The 21630-nt window shown below is 30.4% G+C and overlaps 1 protein-coding gene across 1 annotated transcript in view; it reads left to right on the top strand.

Annotated features, from left to right (window-relative positions):
- The window catches only part of Rpi (Ribose-5-phosphate isomerase), a 54602-nt gene that overhangs the window by 1995 nt on the left and 30977 nt on the right, over window positions 1-21630 (top strand). The window contains exons 2-5 of the mRNA XM_035377982.2: window positions 5925-5985; window positions 6405-6460; window positions 17781-17840; window positions 18011-18144. Of these exons, the coding sequence (XP_035233873.1) occupies window positions 5925-5985; window positions 6405-6460; window positions 17781-17840; window positions 18011-18144 (311 nt within the window). The remainder of the gene's footprint in view (window positions 1-5924; window positions 5986-6404; window positions 6461-17780; window positions 17841-18010; window positions 18145-21630) is intronic.

The following is a 21630-nucleotide window of genomic DNA, read 5'->3' as shown; positions in this document are numbered from 1 at the left end:
ATCTACTAGCCGAATTACACTTATGCTAGAAATTTTATCAAACAAAACTGCTTAATCATGACAAATATTCACTGCAAAATTAGGAAAAACTGCACAATACCATTCTCCTTACGCATTTTTCAAAATAACACATACACATAAACCATGTACACGCCGACTTATTTTTACTTAAAAAAACATCCCAGAATTGCGCACACTCTTCACTATATCCATGTACACTGCTTTTTTCTCATAAATTACAAAAATTTCACGAAAATACATGACAATTTTCTCAATCTTTAAACCCGGTAAAAAGAACATATATGAAATTACCTGATCGCGAAAAAGTATTTACCCTTTACAAATATGAACATTTCCACATATAAAATAAATAAAATATCCAAAAACTTTTACCTCTAAATCATCTATTACATTATACACGTCACCAACGAATTCATACCGAAAGCATTACTAATACTTAGTATCAAATATTTTAATTATTTCCATGCACATTTATTTCAACTTAAACGTATACCAAATTCCTACAAGCATAAAATTCACAAAATAACTATCATTTCATTAAAATATCACTAAACCATGTACACGTCGACTTATTTTTACTTAAAAAAAATCCCAGAATTGCACAAAAATGGCATTGCGCACACTCTTCACTATATCCATGTACACTGCTTTTTTCTCATAAATTAAAAAAATTTCACGAAAATACATGACAATTTTCTCAATCTTTAAACCCGGTAAAAAGAACATATATGAAATTACATAATCGCGAAAAAGTATTTACCCTTTACAAATATCAACATTTCCACATGTAAAATAAATAGAATATCCAAAAACTTTTACCTCTAAATCATCTATTACTTTATACACGTCACCAACGAATTCATACCGAAAGCATTACTAATACTTAGTATCAAATATTTTAATTATTTCCATGCACATTTATTTCAACTTAAACGTATACCAAATTCCTACAAGCATAAAATTCACAAAATAACTATCATTTCATTAAAATATCACTAAACCATGTACACGTCGACTTATTTTTACTTAAAAAAACATCCCAGAATTGCACAAAAATGGCATTGCGCACACTCTTCACTATATCCATGTACACTGCTTTTTTCTCATAAATTAAAAAAATTTCACGATAATACATGACAATTTTCTCAATCTTTAAACCCGGTAAAAAGAACATATATGACATATATGAAATTACATAATCGCGAAAAAGTATTTACCCTTTACAAATATCAACATTTCCACATGTAAAATAAATAGAATATCCAAAAACTTTTACCTCTAAATCATCTATTACATTATACACGTCACCAACGAATTCATACCTCAAGCATTACAAATACTTAATATCAAATATTTAAATTATTTCCATGCACGTTTATTTCAACTTAAACGTATACCAAATTCCTACAAACATAAAATTCACAAAATAACTATCATTTCATTAAAATATAATTAAATTCAAAAACACTACTTAAAATATAAATGAGCACATACATTAAATTAATAAAAATTACCTTACAATCCTAATTACTTTAAACTAAATCATTGCTAATAACAATTTTCCCAATAATACCAAATTCCTTTCCACCTTACATTTACAACAATGCATAAAAATAATATCCTCAAATAATTAAAAATACTAACTTACCTTCAGAATCTTGATTACGTGGCGGATACACTTTTCTTACTTCTGTTTCAGAATCTTTAAAATCATACTTATCTTTCAAAGCAAGATACTAGGTAAAATAAATAACATAATAAAACATCTTTATTTCTCTCTCGCACAACCTTAAAAAACATTTATTACTATCCTTTTCAATACCACTAAATACCCATTTCGAATTCACTTTAGTTACGGCCATGGGATCCAAAAATTCACAAACACTATTTCACACAACACAGAATAAAGCCAAATACAAAATTGCCAGATTTTTTCCCAATTAAAGAACAGTAATTCGTCCATCAATATCACATAACATATCCCATGATCTCTCATTTCCCTCACACAAAATAATGCGTAATCAGAACTGAATACTACTCACATTCTTAACAAAGTCTAACTAACCTAATCTTCTTCCGAATCTTCCTTACATGGTGGATACACTTTTATTATGGATTCAATAAAATTACTGAACGATTTTTTTTCCGAATTTGATAGAATTTGATAAAAAAAAAATTCTCTTTATCACATCTACAATTCACTTTAGACAGCACCATACAATCCCAAAATTATTCAACCCTACTTCACACAACACACAATGAAGCTTAATACAAAATAATATACATCCACAGATACTTGTCCAAATTCCCCCCTTTTCCGATTAAAGAACCGTAATTCGTCCATTAATATCACGACATATCCCATGATCTCTCATTTCCCCCACACAAAATAATGCGTAATCGGAACTGAGTACTGCTTACATTATTACCAAAGTCCCAGGTCCTTTATCGCCTCCAAAATGTCACCAAACTACCAGTTACCATATTGTAAAGATCAACCTATTAAGCTTTTTTTTTTTGTAAATTTTGATATCCTTTAGATAATAATTGTTCTTTATTTCATAAGTTATGGTTTCATATTTTTAATTTTATAATTTCTGCATGCCATCTTACCAGATTTAAACTGATGATCTACACTGACTACCAATAAGTATTTGGACACCTATGCAAATGACGATATCTGCGGTCCTAAGGTATGTCACGGACTCCGCCGGTATATATCGTGTAGGAAACAGCATTGGCTTTAGTCGCATGTAAGATGCCTCGCAGTTCAGAGCTCTCTGATTTCGAGAAAGGTATAATTATCGGGTATCACAAATGTGGTCGATCCTTAAGGGACATATCTAGCGATCTGAAGTACCCAAAATCGACAGTGGCCTATGTGATTAAGAAGTGGAAGGTGAACGATGATTTTCGGAATGTGCCCCGAGTCGGCAGACCAACGAAACTGGGAGATAGAGACCGATGAGTGCTGTCCAGAGAAATTCGAAAGAACTGCACCCAACCAATGGCCCTCATCTGCGAGGAGTTTCAACAGGCATCCAGGAGTATTGTTTCAATGAATACCATCCATAAGGAAGCACATCTGCTTGGTTTTCATGGTTGTGCTGCTGCCTAAAAGCCTTTGATCACAAAGTCCAACTGTGCTGCTCGGTTAATGTGGTGCAAAGCACATCGATCGTACATCAGTGGAAACGGGTTCTTTGGAGTGACGAATCAAGGTTCACCCTTTACCGTTCGGATGGCAGGGTCTGGGTCTGGCGTCTACCTGGAGAACGTCTCCTACCAGAATGCATTGTGCCAACAGTCAAGTTCGGCGGAGGTGGAATTATGGTCTGGGGGTGTTTCTCCTGGTATGGGCTGGGACCCTTGGTCCCCATTCACGGTAAGCTCAACTCCGATGCCTACTGCACTATTTTGGATGACAATGTGCTTCCTAAGTAGTGGCAGTTTTACGGGTTGGCCCCTGTTACTTTCAGGACGACAATGCCAGTTGTCATCTTTTGACGTTAACCAAGGCTTGGTATGGTGCTAATGGAGTTCATCAAATGGACTGGCCTGCCCAGAGTCCAGACCTGAACCCTATCAAGAAGCTCTAGGACGAGTTTCATCACTGAATTCAGGGGTGCACTACCCGTGCAAAATTGGTGAAGGAACTTCTATGTCTTCTCCAAGCCGAGTGGGAGAAAATACCACTAGCTGTCATACAAAGACTTGTGAAAAGTATACCCCGGAGGGTCCACGCTGTAATTACCTCTCGTTTAGGCTCTACCAACTATTGATTTTGAATAAAGTTAGTTTTTCTTTTCTATCACAGGTGTCCAAATACTTATTGGTAGTCAGTGTATAATCCGGAAAAATCGATAATCCGGAATCGCCGAAGTCCCGACGAGTCCGGATTAAAGATTTTTGACTGCATAAATAAACTAAAACGAACCATTAAAAAAAACATATCATAAATAAAGCTTACTATAAAAATACCGTAAATGAACTATTTGAAAAATACCATAAATGAAACAACATCTTGGCGATAGTCCAAGGAACACCTCAAAATATAGACCACCCTCGACCAAAGAAGAATGCAATGTTTAAAGATTCTACATTTGCTGTTTAATAGTTTTAGAAATAAAAGAGTGTCAGATTTGATTTATGTGAAGCTATATGATTAAACTGTATGCAGTATGATAACTGCAATAGAAGAATTCATTATGGTGTCAACTTCTGTAGAAGAATATACTTTTTTTTTTTAAATAACAAGATTTTTCATACAAACCCACAGAAAGTGTAACAGCATTAAATTGTCATGCTTTGCATATTCATGTTTATTACAAACTGCAAACCATTAATATAGTTTACCAGGATAATTCACAGATGATGTGAACCTAAAGGTAGTTTAAAAAAGAGAGCAGCATGAAATTGATAAACATATTTCGGAATGATTAGATAATCAAAGGATATACCTTTATCCACTTTTTGCAGCAATTCCACTTTCTGTTTAATGGACTTCGAAACATACTTTTGCTTTGTAGATCCTTTACATATTAGTAAATATATATCGGAAATTCTATTTGACATAATCGAAAGTTCAAGCTTACTTTTATAAAATTGCTCTAACAGTCTGCAAAAAATAATAAGCCGGATCCAATTCAAAGATTAAGGAACAACGCAATCTGCAACATTAACTGAATTAGATAATTTTAGCTTAGCTTGTACCATCCATTATACATTAAACGCGCATGCGTAAACGTATTATGCGCATGCGCACACGCATATTCGCAGCCGTAAATGTCTTACGCGCATGCGTAAATGCCTATGCGCATGCTTCAGCGCGACGCATGAGCAGAAAGTTTGTAGCTTTGAGGTCTGGATTATAGATCATTCCGTATTATGGGTGTCCGAATTAACGACTTTTGACTGTATATATTTTTTCCAAAAGACAAAAACCTAGTTGTAAATGGGTTTTTGTTGCAGTGGAAATTCCTAGCTATAGCTTTGAGAAAGGATTTGAAGCATTGTTCCTATAGCGATTTTGCGACAAAATAATGTATTCCTGTGGAAATTTCACCTCTCTTCTGTTATTGCAAAGTCCTGCAAACACATATTTTAAAACTGAGCACAAGGCAAAATATAATCGCAATTTTTCTATAAAAGCTCTTGGAATACAACAAAAAGAATGCATATGAAAGTGGTGATGCTTGGAAGCTGAATATTTGTCATGCACATGGTTGCCTGTATAATTGTTATATGTGTGATTACCAGAGTTTGGTGTAATCTGAAGCTTTATCAATTTAAGATGATAGCAATAATACATAAGTACATAAGTACTGCATTTTTCAGAAGTATTTTTCCCTCCTATCATTAGAGAGGAGTATAGGATTTCACATTCCATGTAGTTTATTGTGCAATACTCTGATATATACATTACAAAGTCTTTAATCCGGACTCGTCGGGTCTTCGGCGATTCCGGATTAGGGTTTTTTCCGGATTATAGATCATCAATTTAAATCTGGTAAGATGGCATGTAGAAATTATAAAATTAAAAATATCAAACCATAATTTATGAAATAAAGAACAATTATGATCTAAAGGGTATCAAAATTTACAAAAAAAAAAAAAAAAAAAAAAAGCTTAATTATTTGTTTACTTTATTAAACATTTCTTTCAATGTGAGTTGTTTAAGTTGCTTCATTTTATGTGCTAATACTTTGTCTTTAATTCTATAAACAGCCATAATTTCTTGTTTAGTTACAAAGTTCTGCTGTTCAAGTCCTGTAATTGCTGTGTCGAGAATACTGACTAACTATTATATTTTTAGATGAAGCTTTTTTATTGTATTATACTGTATTTTATAATCAGATTTTTAGGTATAGCACTTTTTATTCTTTATAAATGTTTATTTTCAGAAAAATTGTTCTGTTGGAATTGGGAGTGGATCAACTATAATTTATGCTGTTGAACACTTAGGTTTGTAAATCAACTGCTTTCAAACTTGTACATATTATATTTTTGACAAACCTAATTATTTAAGTTCACAAATGATGACCTTTCTAAGACACAAATATTTTGATACTTTAATTGATACTGTATTTATATAATTAAAAAAAGCACTTGGTTCCAAATTAAAATTATATTAAGTTATTATAGTTTTATACTTGGAGGTAAGTATATTTTATATTAAGTAATATATAACATTTCTTTTAGTCTAATATGTGAATTAAAATACTATGCTTTGAAAACTTCACTTTATAATCTGCTAGTGTCTGAAATACTGATGATGTTGTCAATGTTTCTGTTGTATGATTGTGTAAAAAAAATATTTTAATGGAAGTTTAAAATTTATTTATATTTTAAAATTATTTAAATTTATTCTTTATTCTGTTTAGCTTCTAAGATAAAAAAAGAAAGTTTGGTGATTTCATGTGTTCCAACCTCTATACAGGTAAAAGTGAAATTTTGTTAATGTGTAAGCTTTTATAAATTTAATTAGAATTAATTACATTTCTCCTTTAAATTGTTGTTATAATTGTATAAATGCATTTTAGTGTCTAGTGTGCATATATAACAAAATATAAATTGCGAAAAGTAATACAGCAATAAACATTCATTAGAAGAGTCTTACATGCATAATATCAATCATAATTGTCAATATTAAATCTGAATCTAAGATTTCTTTTTGATGTATTCATAGCATGCTACTTTTTGTAACAGCTCTGCCTAAAATCAACATAATCTGCTGGCTACCCTCGCTTAAAGGATACAGATGTCCAAGGCTAATTAATTACAACTTCCTCATGATTTTTACGTATGTTTGTACCTCTTATAGGCAGCATAACTTCTATATCATAAAACAATTCATTTGTAATTTTCTATTTACTTCCTACTCGATTTTTGGAATATTATAACGAAGCATTGTTTGCAGCAATCTCTATTGCCACAAAACACTATTATTACAGTCAAAAGTCGTTAATCCGGACTCGTCGGGACTTCGGTGAATCCGGATTATTGATTTTTCCGGATTATAGATCATCAGTTTAAATCTTGTAAGATGGCATGCAGAAATTCTAAAATTAAAAATATGAAACCGTAATTTATGAAATAAAGAACAATTATGATCTAAAGGGTATCAAAATTTGCAAAAAGAAAAAGCTTAATATTTATTTGTTTACTTTATTAAACATTTCTTTCAATGTAAGTTGTTTAAGTTTTGCTTCGTTTCATGTGATAATACTTTCTCTTTAATTCTATTAAACAGACATAATTTCTTGTTCAGTTACAAAGTTCTGCTGTTCAAGTCCTATAATTACTGTGCCGAGAACACCGACTAATTTGTCAATCGAAATTTTTTCGTTTTCAATAACCTCTGTCACTTTCTTTGCTATCGGAAGCGAATTATAATGACGAGGAACTTGTTTTAAATCATATCAAAGACGGAGCATATCGAGATGAACTACTACATTTGGTAAGGAATTATAAGCCAAATAAAATAAAAACATCTGCGCTGAAGATAAGGATAGTGCTGACAGATCAACTTCCAATTCATTACGCGCCCGCCGCGGCGTTTCCCCCGCCGAGCAGCGTGAAATTGATAAACAGATTTCGGATTTCAAAACATACTTTCGCTTTAGATCCTTTACATATTAACAAATATATATCGGAAATTCTATTCGATATAATCGAAAGTTTAAGCTTACTTTTATAAAATTGCTGTTACAGTCTGTAAAAAATAATAAGCAAGATCCAATTCAAAAATTAAGGAACAACGCAATCATCAACATTAACTGAAATAGATAATTAGATAATTTTAGCTTATACGTCCATTATACATAAAACGCGTACGCGAAAACATATTCTGCACTTGCGCACATTCATATGCGCAGTCGTAAAAGGTCTTACGCGCACGCGTAAACGCCTATGCGCATGTGTCAACGCGGCGCATGCGCAGAAAGTTTTTAGTTTTGAGGTCCAGATTATAGATCATTCTGAATTATGGGTGTCCGAATTAACGACTTTTGACTGTACTAGTGAAAAGCAGAAATCTCACAAAAGCGGTTAAATAATAGATGAAGGGACATCCAATATTAACCTTCTAAATCCGGGCCAAAATTCTCATAATATAGCCTTCAGACTGGCACGATCGGAAACTGTTTTGCCCCCTCTTTGACATTTTCCTAATGAGAAAAGTCGTTAGTCCCCCTGCATGGATGCAGTAAAATTTACAGGTTTGTCGGACGCTGTCCCATAGTAGATGGGTTGCTAGATTTGCGATTTTTTCGATGATTATTTTGCTTTTATTTAAATGAAGTTATGCATATCCAGTGCACTATTGATTTATAACAAAATGTATGCAATGTTTATATTTCACTCACTATTTCTGATCAATCTCGGCAATAATTTGTGAATTTTATAACTATGTTTTCACACTTCATTTATATTCGCGTATTTTCGTATTAGAAATTAGAAAACGAGAACAAAATTTTACAAAATATAATAAATACGAACTAGCTTTGTAAGTCTGCAGGTTGAAATGCGATTTTTAATAACATATTTTTATTAACAAAATAATGGTAATGCGTAATTTAAAGAAATAATAATAATAATATTTATTACCATTAGATGATTAGAATGAGATTCAATACAATTAGATTTTGAGATGAACTTACAGCAATAATAAAGCTTTACATAACAATAACAAAGCTTTAAATCTGCTTTTTTCGATAATTTTGTTATTATAATATAAAAAAGAAAAACTGGGATACATTGGTTTTGTTTCATCATTTAACTTTAACAAATGTTACATAGGACTATCAATCAAAGGAGGTATATCTTTTGTAAATTTTTCTTTGTAAAATTGGCTTTTGTTTATGTTAGCAGAGAAAAAAAATCTGTAACTTATACATCAAAAGTATTTTCAAAAAGTATTTTTCATCAATCATCAAAAGCAGCAATATCAGCAGTCATCAAAAGTATTTTTCAGAATAGTTTTAAATGTTCATGAAGAATTAATTATTCGTAAATTTCTTTTCATAGGCAGAAATTTCCTCTAAAACCATCATTATATCCAAATGTTGAAGTCTCTTTCATTTTCAACGAATATTCTATTTGCACATAATATATTTTCTAATTTATTTTAGAAAGAGTAATGTTTCACATTTTCAAAAGAATAAGGACATACTGGGTGTTGACACTTACAATGTAGTAAAGTTGTTTTTCTTCATTTCTTCCAGTGATGAAAACGATTACCCTGGAATATTTTCAAAGCAAAATTAAGGAAACTGCTTACGCCAAATTTTGCATAAAATATCTTTTCGTGTATTTTTTTATTTAAAGTGTGAAATTTTCTCTTTAAAAAAATAAAAAATCACGAACGGAACAAAATTAAATCATGAGAAATAACTTTGAAATGCAATAATTCCATCGTAATACGAAATAGTGGAGAAAAGTGCAATACAGTTTATTTATTCACAAATAATCCCCTCATATGTGTAATTTATGTACTGTCGATTGAGAAATAAAGGGTAGTAAATTAAACCAGTTATTTCAATACTTTTTCTTTATCAATTTTTTTACGGGCCCTTCAGTAGAACGGTAAAGGTGACTGAACACTTGTAGCTTGCTCGGGTTTGAATCCTGGCTAAAGGGTTGGATTCATGGATTTTGTGTAACATAAATACAAGTCAGCTTCCCTTAGAAAGTCCTCCGTGAAGGCATCCCTTACCTTATACAGGTAATTGTTGTGTGCTCTGATGTAATTTAGTAAGCGAACAAAATTAATCCAATCATACCTAAAAAGGGGTTGATTACATGTGGAGTTTTCCACCAGGAATGTAAATGCGAGCAATTTTCTCTTAAAAAGGTTTACATGAAAGCATCCATCCCCTTAAGCAGATAGTATTCGCGTGCTTTTCCGTAATCCAATCCTAATTCTCATACATTTAATAGTAAGTTGACATACTCCGTATTACAGACAAAATAACAACCTTTTTTAAAGATATTTTTTTTATTAACTTGTCTGAATTCCCTTTATCTCTTGAAGAGTATAAGAATTTCAGCAAATAAAACTGGCCGAAATTTAAACAATGTAACTGATGTTTTGATTCAATTTAGAAGTAACGTAAGCTTTACTGATATTTAAATACTTTTTGGCAGATCTCATCCTAAAAGAGGGTCTAAAGATAAATTGATTTTATTTAATTTACAATCGATGAAAATCATTGAAAGCAATCATTGAATGAATGAAAATCACAAAAACTATTATGCATACAATTGTCTGTTATTTATCTCCTGATAAATCAGATAAAATTGCCTACATAATAGAAGCACTTTGAAAGAGTTCATTTTATTATTCATAAGTATAAAAAGGAAGTAAACGATAAAAGCAGTTTTACCTATTTTCTAGAAGGGCATTAAATCTAAAACGTTAATCTATTCTTATTTGCTATGATTAAAAAGCATTAAATCTGGTAAGCTTAAAGAGCGTGCAAAATCGCTGACGTTTTAATCATAATAAAAGTCAGTAGTAAAAAAAAATTAGTACTAAAATTATGAGACAGTTTGAGAGCATCTATTTGATTTTCAAGTATATTGGCGCGAGACAAAACCTGCGGTTTTTGCCAAAATGTACCTAAACTGATAAGAAGAGGGAAATGATGTGTAGCTAGCGGCTATTCTGGAACAGTGACAATGGACCACCCAGAGATCTACACATAGGCGATTCTCTAAAATAGGGAGGGCATGGCTGGTACAACAGTTGTACCACAGCCAGCGTTGAAGAAAGTCATTTTCGTGGTACAACTGCTGTACCAGCTGGCTTCAGAAAGTTAAGTTGATTGCCACATTCTTAGAAGGGTAGTTAAGATCAAGTCTTAGGAGCCCATTTAGGTCATTCTGGTATTTTGAGTAATTTGTTACACATGGAGGGAAATCTTCAAATGTTAAGCTATTTATGTGAACACACATGTATATATATTATATATCAATCATAGAAGGTCAAAATATAACTAAACAGGCAAAAGAAGTTAAGGAAAAAAAGAAGTAATGATATTGAAGGTGAAAATTTAAAAAAAAAATCCTTTTTTTTTAAATTATAAAAATTAAAACATTTTAAAAATCAACATGGTAATGCCAGTGAACAAAATGGCAAAAGGAACTTTTAATAGAGAACGAATGAAGTGGAAATAAAAATACACATGTAAAAAGCTGTATTCTCACTCAGTGACTTTTACTTTGTCAAGAGGATGCCAGCCACTGAATGACATCTCTTTCTCTGCAGAATCTCTTTTTGTTTCTGTGCACTTAAAATTAACCTAGGTACCATATAAATAACTAAACAAAGATTTTAATATCTTAAAAAATTAAAAGTGCTATCATGCCTAGGTACCTCTTACACAGGAGTGCCAAATGTTCCTAAGACAAATAAGATTTTCTAGAAAAATTTCAATTTTTACTTTGATTGATGTCTGGGAAATATATTTTAAATTAATAATTATTGTAATACAGTACAAAGTCCGTAATCCGGACTTGTCGGGACTTCGATTCTGGATTAGGGTTTTTTCCGGGTTATAGATCATCAATTTATCTTCCGGGTTATAGATCATCTGGTAAGATGACATGCAGAAATTATACAATTAAAAATATGAAACCGTAATTAATGAAATAAAGAGCAATTACGATCTAAAGAGTATCAAAATTTACAAAAAGAAAGCTTAATATTTATTTGTTTACTTTATTAAACATTTCTTTCAATGTAAGTTGTTTAAGTTGCTTCAAATTTTGTGCTAATACTTTCTCTTTAATTCTATAAGCAGACATAATTTTTTGTTCAGTTACAAAGTTCCACTGTTCAAGTCCTGTAATTACTGTGTCAAGAATACCGACTAACTTGTCAAGTGAAATTTTTTCGTTTTCAATAACCTCTTTGTCACTTTTTTTCACTATCGGAAGCAGTATTTTATGGATCTAGAACCATACTACAGATTTCGCCGTCCGTTAATTGATTGATGATTGGGGCATTTTCGTTGCAATGAAAAACTTCTGTTATATCATCTTCATTTATTAATGCTTCTCCACATTTCTTTACAAAATCCAATAACTGGAAAATTTCACCTTTAGTTTGCAATGTCCGAAAACCTTCAAATTCGCGGCTATCATCTTCATCGTCCTCACCATGAAATATGGTAGCTGGCCATAAATTATGCCAAGCATTTTTTAACGTATCTGGAGACACGTCTTCCCAACGTGCATGCGTAAATGCTGAAGCATAAAGCGTTAAAAAAAAAAAAAAAAAAAAAAAAAAAAAAAATAATAATAATAATAATAATAATAATAATAATAATAAAAAGTTTCTGGCTTTGAGATCCGGATTATAGATCATTCTGATAATGGAAGTCCGGATTACGGACTTTGTATGTATAATTAATTATTTCCTTTCTTGATTTGTCTGATAAAATATGTTACAAATGATTGTGCTTACAGTAAATCAATCAGATATTTCCGTATACAGAACATTTTTTCTTCTTCCTTTCTAAACACTTTATTTTTCTAAAATAGTGATATATTTTTATTTTTTTAAATGAAATGCATGTACATCTAGTGCTTATTATTTTAAAACAATAACAGACAATGTACTATAGTCTTATCTTAGAAGCCCTTTGTCCTTGAACTATTATTAATTATCTGAACTATAACTATAGACATTTTTAATAAGCATTTTACTTTTTAGCATCTACTTGATGGTTCTGTTATTCAGTAAACAAGTGAAATTAGTAACAGCATTCAATAAAACAATTCGAGAGATAGACAATATTCAAATTTTATATTACTAACAAAATAAACTATATTGTTCGCAATTTACAATAAAGTAAATGTGACTGCAAGATGTTACTCCCCTATAGGAAAGAATCTGAACCTAAAACTCCATTAGAGCTTCTGCTTCATTGAAGGCAAGAAGAATATCATAATTAATTGTATTAATGTATTATACTATTGTTATTATTATTAAATATATCTACTTTTATATAAGATATATTAACTTTTTCATTGTTTAAAAACTGTACACCTTTTAAAACAGTTATATAAATGTGTAAAATAAATAATATCTTTATAATTAATTCTAAATGACCATATGTCCTTTTTTTCCACTGACACAGCCACATTTCCGAATTCATTCCTCTAGTCTTATTTTTTTAACTAGATTTTTTGCCTCAAATTTAAAGCCTAATCAGAGCCTGTGTCCCTACTTATCCCGAAAAGCAGTATAGTATTTTATAAAACCATAGTTAGGTAGTGACTATTCGTAATATATTATGAGTGTTTTAAAGTAAATGTTGTATTCTTTTATTATTTGTATTAAATTTTTATTACAAGTATGTTCTATGTATTATTTTAATATATATATTTTTTTTGGGGGGGGGAGGTGCCAATAAGGTATTGTGCCCTTTGCACCAGTTATGCTTGCTACACCAATGTCCTTAACCAAAAATTGTGCTCTGCTCAACCGTTTTCACAAAAATGTTAAATGCAGTATGTAAAACCTTTAAAAAACTATACTAAAGCTATAAGGTACAGTGTCTCACAAAAGTGATGGGACACTTGTGCTTTACGAAAGGAAACTAATAAAATAAATTAAGAAACATGTAAAAATTTTTTGTGGGTGTGTTTCATACTTAAATTTAGTAACAATTATTACATAACATACATTTTCTCAAAATATTAAAATATTAATTTAATAAAAATACAATTGTTTAGAACGGAGCAAAAAAAGGCTCACATAAGTGATGGGACACCATTAGATACTACTACGTACTACAATAAAAATATTTTTTGGGGTTTTTATTTTTACTTAAAAGCAATTGGCAATAATTTATAAAATCGTCTGTAGTATTTCTCTCCAGTTTGTTTTGGAATTTTTGTGTTTTTAGCTCTGTGTAGCCATGAATGCTAAACGAAAAGAAACTTTGCCTGAAATTTGAAAATTAGTTATTAATTTGCATATTGAACGTGGAAAATCTATTAAAGAAACTGCTGAAACAGTTAACTTGAGTCATTCAACAGTTTTCAATATCATTAAACGATATAAAAAGAATCATATGATTCAAGATAAAAGAAGACTTGGCCGACCATCAAAGCTATCCAATGGAATAAAGCGAATTATCATTCCAAATAAAAAAAAAAAAAAAAAAGAATCCAAGAATGAGTGCTCCTAAAGTTGCTGCTTATTGACAAGCATTATATGGAGTAATTGTTAATCCTGAGACTATTAGAAGAGTAATTCGATCTGCTGGATATCACGGTAGAGCAGCCAGGAAAAAATTCTTTGTAAATGAAAAGAATAGAAAACTCAGACTGGCTTTCGCAAAATCAAACATAAATATGAATTCTGATTACTGGAATGAAGTTATATTTGCTGATGAGAGTAAATTTAATATATTTGGTTCTGACGGTAGAATCTTGGTGTGGAGAAAACCCAGGGAAGAATTTCGCAAACAAAACTTGGTGCCAACAGTAAAACATGGTGAAGGAGGAGTTATGGTATGGGGGTGTATGTTGTCCGCTGGAGTTGGTAATCTTGTTTTTATTGACAGTATAATGGATCAGTACAAGTATATTGACATTTTAAATCAAAATTTGAAATCTTCAGCACGAAAATTGAACCTTCATAACGATTTTAAATTCTACCAGGACAATAACTACAAGCACACTGCTTTGAACGTTAGACTCTGACTGCTGTATAACTGTCCTGAAATAATAAAAACACCACCACAATCTCCAGACTTAAATCTCATAGAGAATATTTGGCAAGAATTGGAATCAAGAATTTGCAAACACACCATTTCTTCAAAACAACAATTAAAATCGGTGCTTCAAGAAGGATGGGATAAAATCACTCCAGAAATCACAAAAAAATTAGTCGAATCCATCCCAAGAAGATTAAATCATGTTTTAAAAGTAAAAGGAAATCCAACAAAATATTAAAACCTTTTAAAAAGTAAAATTTTTGGATAAATATTTGATGGAAAAGTAAGTGTCGGACACTTACTTTTCCATCAAATATTTATCCAAAAGTCATTTTTTTGCTCCGTTCTAAACAATTGTATTTTTATTAAATTAATATTTTAATATTTTGAAAAAATGTATGTTATGTAATAATTGTTACTAAATTTAAGTATGAAACACACCCACAAAAATTTTTTTCATGTTTTTAAAATTTATTTTACTACAGTTTCCTTTTGTAAAGGACAAGTGTCCCATCACTTTTGTGAGACACTGTATATAGACAGTCTGGGACTAAAATTATTAATTTATGTTCATAAAATTTACAGACTAATAATTAATATTTATGCTAGTAAAATTACATTGAAAAATCATTACAAAAAACGAAGAAAGAGAACATACTACTTAAAAGCTGGGAATGGTTTATTAATACTGTTTTATGAATCAATTAAAGGGGATTAAATATATTTTGACTATGTGCATCAGTATAATAGTCCTGATTTGAAAATACTCCATTACTTGCTGTTCTGTGGAAGGCAGGTCTCAAATTTTAATCCTTTTCCTCAAAATAATGCAAAAAACATAGAAATAACAATTAATTTACAAACTTCTTTACAAAATGTAACTTAGTTTACTGAAGATCAAAGTTACATAAAAACAAAACGAAGCTCTTATGAATGTATTGTAACATCATGCTTATCCATTATGGTGATATATTGCACTGTTTGGCCAATATTGCTGAAAATGGTTGACAGCTAAATATATTAAGTATTGGATTTTTTTGTATTTGGAATTTAGAAAGTATAACCCTCCACTATATAAGTGTTTGATATTTTCACTGAGGATTCACTTTTGGTAGTTCGTTTATTAATGTTGGAGCTCTGTGTATATGTATCATGCATTTAAAATAAAATAGATTACTGAATTTAATTATTCTGACAAACTGCAGATGTAAAATCAAGACTGGCAAATTTCTGCCAAAGTAGGCTGCTTTCTGACTGCTAAAAGTAGTATAGTTCAACTGCCTTACCCGCGATCATAAGTGCAGAAATGCATGTATCATTTGGACCGCATTATTCTCAAAATAGGGTGTGGAAAGAATGGGATTTTCTTTTCCTCAAGCATATAAATTCTCTGTTTGCAGAGAAGAGACTTTCACGTGACTTTTCACATCGCAGCAAGTAATAGCAACCCTATGGACGAGGCTATTTTTCAGGCTATGTCATCATTGTGAAGTTATAAAACCTTCATTCGGTATTATTTCATTTAGATTAGATCACCATGTACAAACTGAAACAAGTTGTAAGATTTCTTTGATAAAATACGTCTAATGGAAAACAGCTAATTCTGCTTGTAAAAGTGGAAAGCTGAGCACAAAATATGGATTTATGCCAAGTTCGTTTTTTCCTTTCCAATTTAGATTTCATATTTATTGGTGAGCTAGTATATTATGTTGAAATTTTATCTAACTGAATATGTTTTTAACCTGTTTCTCACAAGCTTTCTGAACATTATTGTTATTCATACCTGTCAACTAATTTCTCAAGTACAATCAAAAGTCGTTAATCTGGACTTGTCGGGACTTCGGCGATTCCGGATTATAGATTTTTCCGGATTATAAATCATCAGTTTAAATCTGGTAAGATGGCATGCAGAAATTATAAAATCAAAAATATGAAACCGTAATTTATGAAATAAAGAACAATTATGATCTAAAGGGTATCAAAATTTACAAAAAAGAAGCTTAATATTTATTTGTTTACTTTATTAAACATTTCTTTCAATGTAAGTAGTTTAAGTTGCTTCGTTTTATGTGATAATGCTTTCTCTTTAATTCTATAAACAGACATAATTTCTTCTTCAGTTACAAAGTTCCGCTGTTTATGTCCTATAATTGTTGTGTCGAGAATACCGACTAATTTGTCAATTGAAATTTTTTCGTTTTCAATAACCTCTGTGTCACTTTCTTCACTATTGGAAGCAAATTATAACGACAAGGAATTTGATTTAAATCATATCAAAGATGGAGTACATCAAGATGAAATACTACATTTAGTAAGGAATTATAAGCTAAATAAAATAAAAACATCTGCCCTGAAGATAAGGATAGTGCTGACAGATTAACTTCCAATTCATTGCACACTGCAACGTTTTCCCCCTTTCGCTTTCTAGATCCTTTACATATTAGTAAATATATATCGGAAATTCTATTCGACATAATCGAAAGTTCAAGCTTACTTTTATAAAATTGCTCTAACAGTCTGCAAAAAATAATAAGCCGGATCCAATTCGAAGATTAAGGAACAACGCAATCTGCAACATTAACTGAATTAGATAATTTTAGCTTAGCTTATACTGTCCGTTATACATAAAACGCGCATGCGTAAACATATTATGCGTATGCGCGCACGCATATTCTCAGCCGTAAATGTCTTATGCGACGACGCATGCACTGAAAGTTCGTAGCTTTGAGGTCCGGATTATAGATCATTCCGGATTATGGGTGTCCGAATTAACGACTTTTGACTGTATTTGCAAAATAAGAATAATTTCTTGGATCTCGTTCAGTACATTGTAATAAACAAATGTGCATTGTGCATATTTTGTTTTTATCTTTCGTTCCTTTAATTCTATAAAATCACAATTATAATATGAGTAGTTAATAAAAAAGTATATATTTCATGAATTTGATTTTTTATGTATGAATTTATTTTTAATCAAAGCATTTTTATTTTGAAAAAAATAATAAGTTTCTTCATTTTTGTTATTAGGCTAAGCAACTTATAAGACAGTATAAATTATATCTTAGTGATTTGGAAGAATGTCCAGAGGTATATTTTCTTTCTTTATTTCACTTTTTATGTTTTTTATTTTATTATATAAATGACTGAGTATCTCTCAAAGATGTATGTTACCTATGTTTATGTGGGTTAATTTCTTCCATTTCATCTAAATTTTCATGCTTGATTTTTTGAAGCTTAATTTTATAATTTAATTTCAGTTGGATTTTGTTTTTGATGGAGCTGATGAAGTAGACTCGAATTTAACACTTATCAAAGGTGGTGGTGGTTGTCTAACACAAGAGAAAATAGTTGCTTCTTGTACTCAGAATCTGATTATCTTAGCTGATCATAGGTAATTGTATATGTATAGATTTTATTTTTTTCTTAGGCAGTATGTTGATAATTTAACTTGTATTATATATTGTTTCAAAAGAATAAATTGAATTTAAATACAAATTTAATTAATTCTTTGTGCCATTGCTGCAAGGAATGAAATTTAAATTTTAACTAACATGTATATACATAAAAAAGCTAATTTAAAGTTAAAATAATTAAAAAAATGTGCAAATATATAAAAGATTTAATTTTCGAACTAATCTACAATATCATTTAAATTCAGATAGCATAAGTAAAACAAGCGCAAAACCAAACCATGCAAATGAATTCACCAATTTAGCAAATTAAAATTAATCTAAATTTTTTTTAAAAAATGCATAAGTGAATGACTGTTGAGCAGGTAGGAGACAGACTAATCAAGACTTTATCAAGTTGACTCCAAACCTAACTCTTCAGTCATTCAATTCGTGTTTTGTCATTCATGCAGGCAAGGGTAAAAGTCAAAACCAAAAATAAATACATAGTGAAGAATGTTCAAAAAGAAATACCAATAATGTGGTACCTTGAGAATTTAGCAATTAAAAATTAAAGATTATACCAATAATGAAGTATTTTGAGAAATAAGCAATGTAAAGTCTAGTATTAAATTAAATTTTTTTAAAAAATTAAATTTTCCAGAAAAATTAATTTAGAATTTAAATGATATTGTTGATTAGTTCAAAAATTAAATCTTTTATATGTTTGCACATTTTTTTTAATTATTTTAACTTTAAATTTGCTTTTTTACATATATATATGTATGTTAAATTTTGTATTATGTATTAGTATTTTTGGTACTATTCCGTTTTAAGGACCATAAAAAAATTATAGCGAAAATGTATGTGCAAAAGCGCCAAATCTAGCAAATGCGCCCATTTAAACATCATGCCAAATCTAGCGTACGCTCTGATTTCAGATTGCATAAGTTTATATAGTTCTATATTTAAGACGCCATTGAAATACTAGTTTGGTTTTTAAAATCTTTTTTGATTTTAAATCCTTTTTTAATATCCTATGGATTTAACAATTTGGGAATTGCCCATGACGAACTGTGTGCAGTAGAATTTTGGGTAAATTGCAGAATCACCCACTACTTGACGCGTTTTTAAGAATTGCACATACTCGGTATCCATGTACACATCAACCTATTTTCACTTTAAAAAAAAAATCCCAGAATTGCACAAAAATGGCACTGCGCACACCCTTGACTTTATCTATGTACACATCAACATATTTTCACTTAAAAAGTAAAAGAAAATTGACAAAAATCCAATTGTTTTTACCCTTGTAAAAAGCGGCAAACAAATAAGTGGGTGATTCTGTACTTTAAAACCGATACATTTTTCAAAGAAAAGGCATCATTCATTATAAAACATTATGTTTGAACAACCAATGAGATGAAAGTATGCTTTAGCGATAACTCGGTTGCGAAATAGCGATGCAGGCATCCATTCAGTTATGTTTAGCAATTTTTATATAAATTATAATAATGATCTGAAATAGTTATTTACTCTTATGCTTCCATTTAGTCATGTTTAGCCTTTTTTATATAAATTATAATAATAAAATGCATTACATGAAATTTACCTTTCATCTGAATTAAAACATTAATCTTAGATAGTTATTTACTATTATACTTCCTTTCTTGCGTTAGGGTTGCCGCAATTATTTTTGACATCAACAATAGTTTGGCGATTTTTTACGGCCCTCAGAACCAAATAGTACCGTATTTTTTACTGAGGTAGAATTTATCAGCTCATATTAAAAAGTATGATCTAAATGTAGCTACTTGTTTAAACTTTATTTAGTTAAATTGATCTGGCATCACTGAAATTCCTATGAGGTAGCTACAGAAGCTTCAAATTTTTACAGGCTGCACATTAGATAAAACATTATTAAAAAAGTAACAGAGTAACATATAAAACTCTTTTTATTTATATTTCCTATATCAGTATATCTGTTCTTTATAATAGCCATGTATTGAGGTTTGGGCTCAGTTTTACTATTAGGTAAACACAGATGATTGTTGAGATTTGTAGAAGCATCGGAACTCTTTTAAATAAACAACTACAAAAAAGAGGGGATCATTAATCCATTTTATTTTTTATTTCTGGCAAGGTATTGTTTTTATATTAATATATTCCTACATATTCATGTAATATCCATACCTTAATTTTCTGCAAGGAATATAAGGAAGAAAATTGACCCATGTTAGGCCAACAATAGAATGTCTGAGGTTATGCAGACTGTGGCAATTATCAGTGTGGGGGAAGTAGATCCTTATAGATATCATTAAAAAATGCATTTCAAATTCATTGGAGGAAACTGAAGATGATTTACAATTGGAAGGGGTGGTATTCTTCATAATAACAAAAAAAAAAAAAAAAAAAAACTGAGATTAACATTTCATTAGAAAATGAGTGACTGAAAAACAAAATGTGTTACTGATATGATAAATGATGTGTGTTTTTGCGCTTTTGTGATTACATAAAAAGTAAAATCCTTAATAATAATAATAATGTATTCATAAGATAAAATATGTAAATAAAAATTCTAACTTAAATTAGTCCATTTTAGTCTTCATTTTAATTTTGGGTATTTCCTTCTTCCGTCCTTTATTTAACAATGATGACGTGGCTAAGTTTGAACATAAAATTTCCAAATTGAAACCTCTATCTTAAACTAAGCTTCCGTTTTTGATAACTGTACACTTTCTTGCTTGCCTGTATCAAAGTAACACATCGCTGATCACTTTTGCTTCTCTGTATCATCTGTTGTCTGGAAATGGTGCTTGCTAAACTATCAAAAATGTAGGATGCATCATGCTTCCATAATGATATGTGAATACGATTATATGTCTAAAGAATTGTTTCATCCAGAGTATTGTTGTAATGAATATAGAAATACTAAAAATTTAATAAATTGAATTATTGTATGTAAAGAATGTTGAAAGTTAGTTCAAATTATTGTCTGCTAAAAGAGTACTGGTTCAAAAACAGAGGTCTGTTTATACTTCTGTACAGCTATTCTTTTACCCTCCTCATACAAAATAAATGTGAAGGCTTCCATCTTATAAATAATGTTAATTTTTTCAGTAACAAATAATTTTAAGTACAATTCAGGCTTATTCAGTACATGATAAGAAGCTGGACAAAATTTAGTGAACAACTTGTCTTCGTTGCCAATCTTGTGATACACAGCCAATAATGTATGGCGGATGCTATTAAGCTAGGCTGAAATTATACTTTACTGATTCTAAGAATTTTTAGATAGACTGCACTGCTCCTTAATCTTCTAATTTGATACAGCTTATTATTTTTTGCAGACTGTTATTATTACAGCAATTTTATGAAAATTAAAGCCTGAACTTTTGATTATGTCAAAAAGAGTAGAGCAATTCTGGAGCTGCAACAGGATCTACAAAGCGAAAGCATGTTTCGATGTCCATTAAAAAGGGGAATTG

Source organism: Stegodyphus dumicola, chromosome 5 (assembly GCF_044657685.1).
Source record: "Stegodyphus dumicola isolate Sdum_Otavi_A_Nest chromosome 5, ASM4465768v1".
Lineage (NCBI taxonomy): Eukaryota > Metazoa > Arthropoda > Arachnida > Araneae > Eresidae > Stegodyphus > Stegodyphus dumicola.
This window is presented reverse-complemented; position numbering and strand designations above follow the sequence as displayed.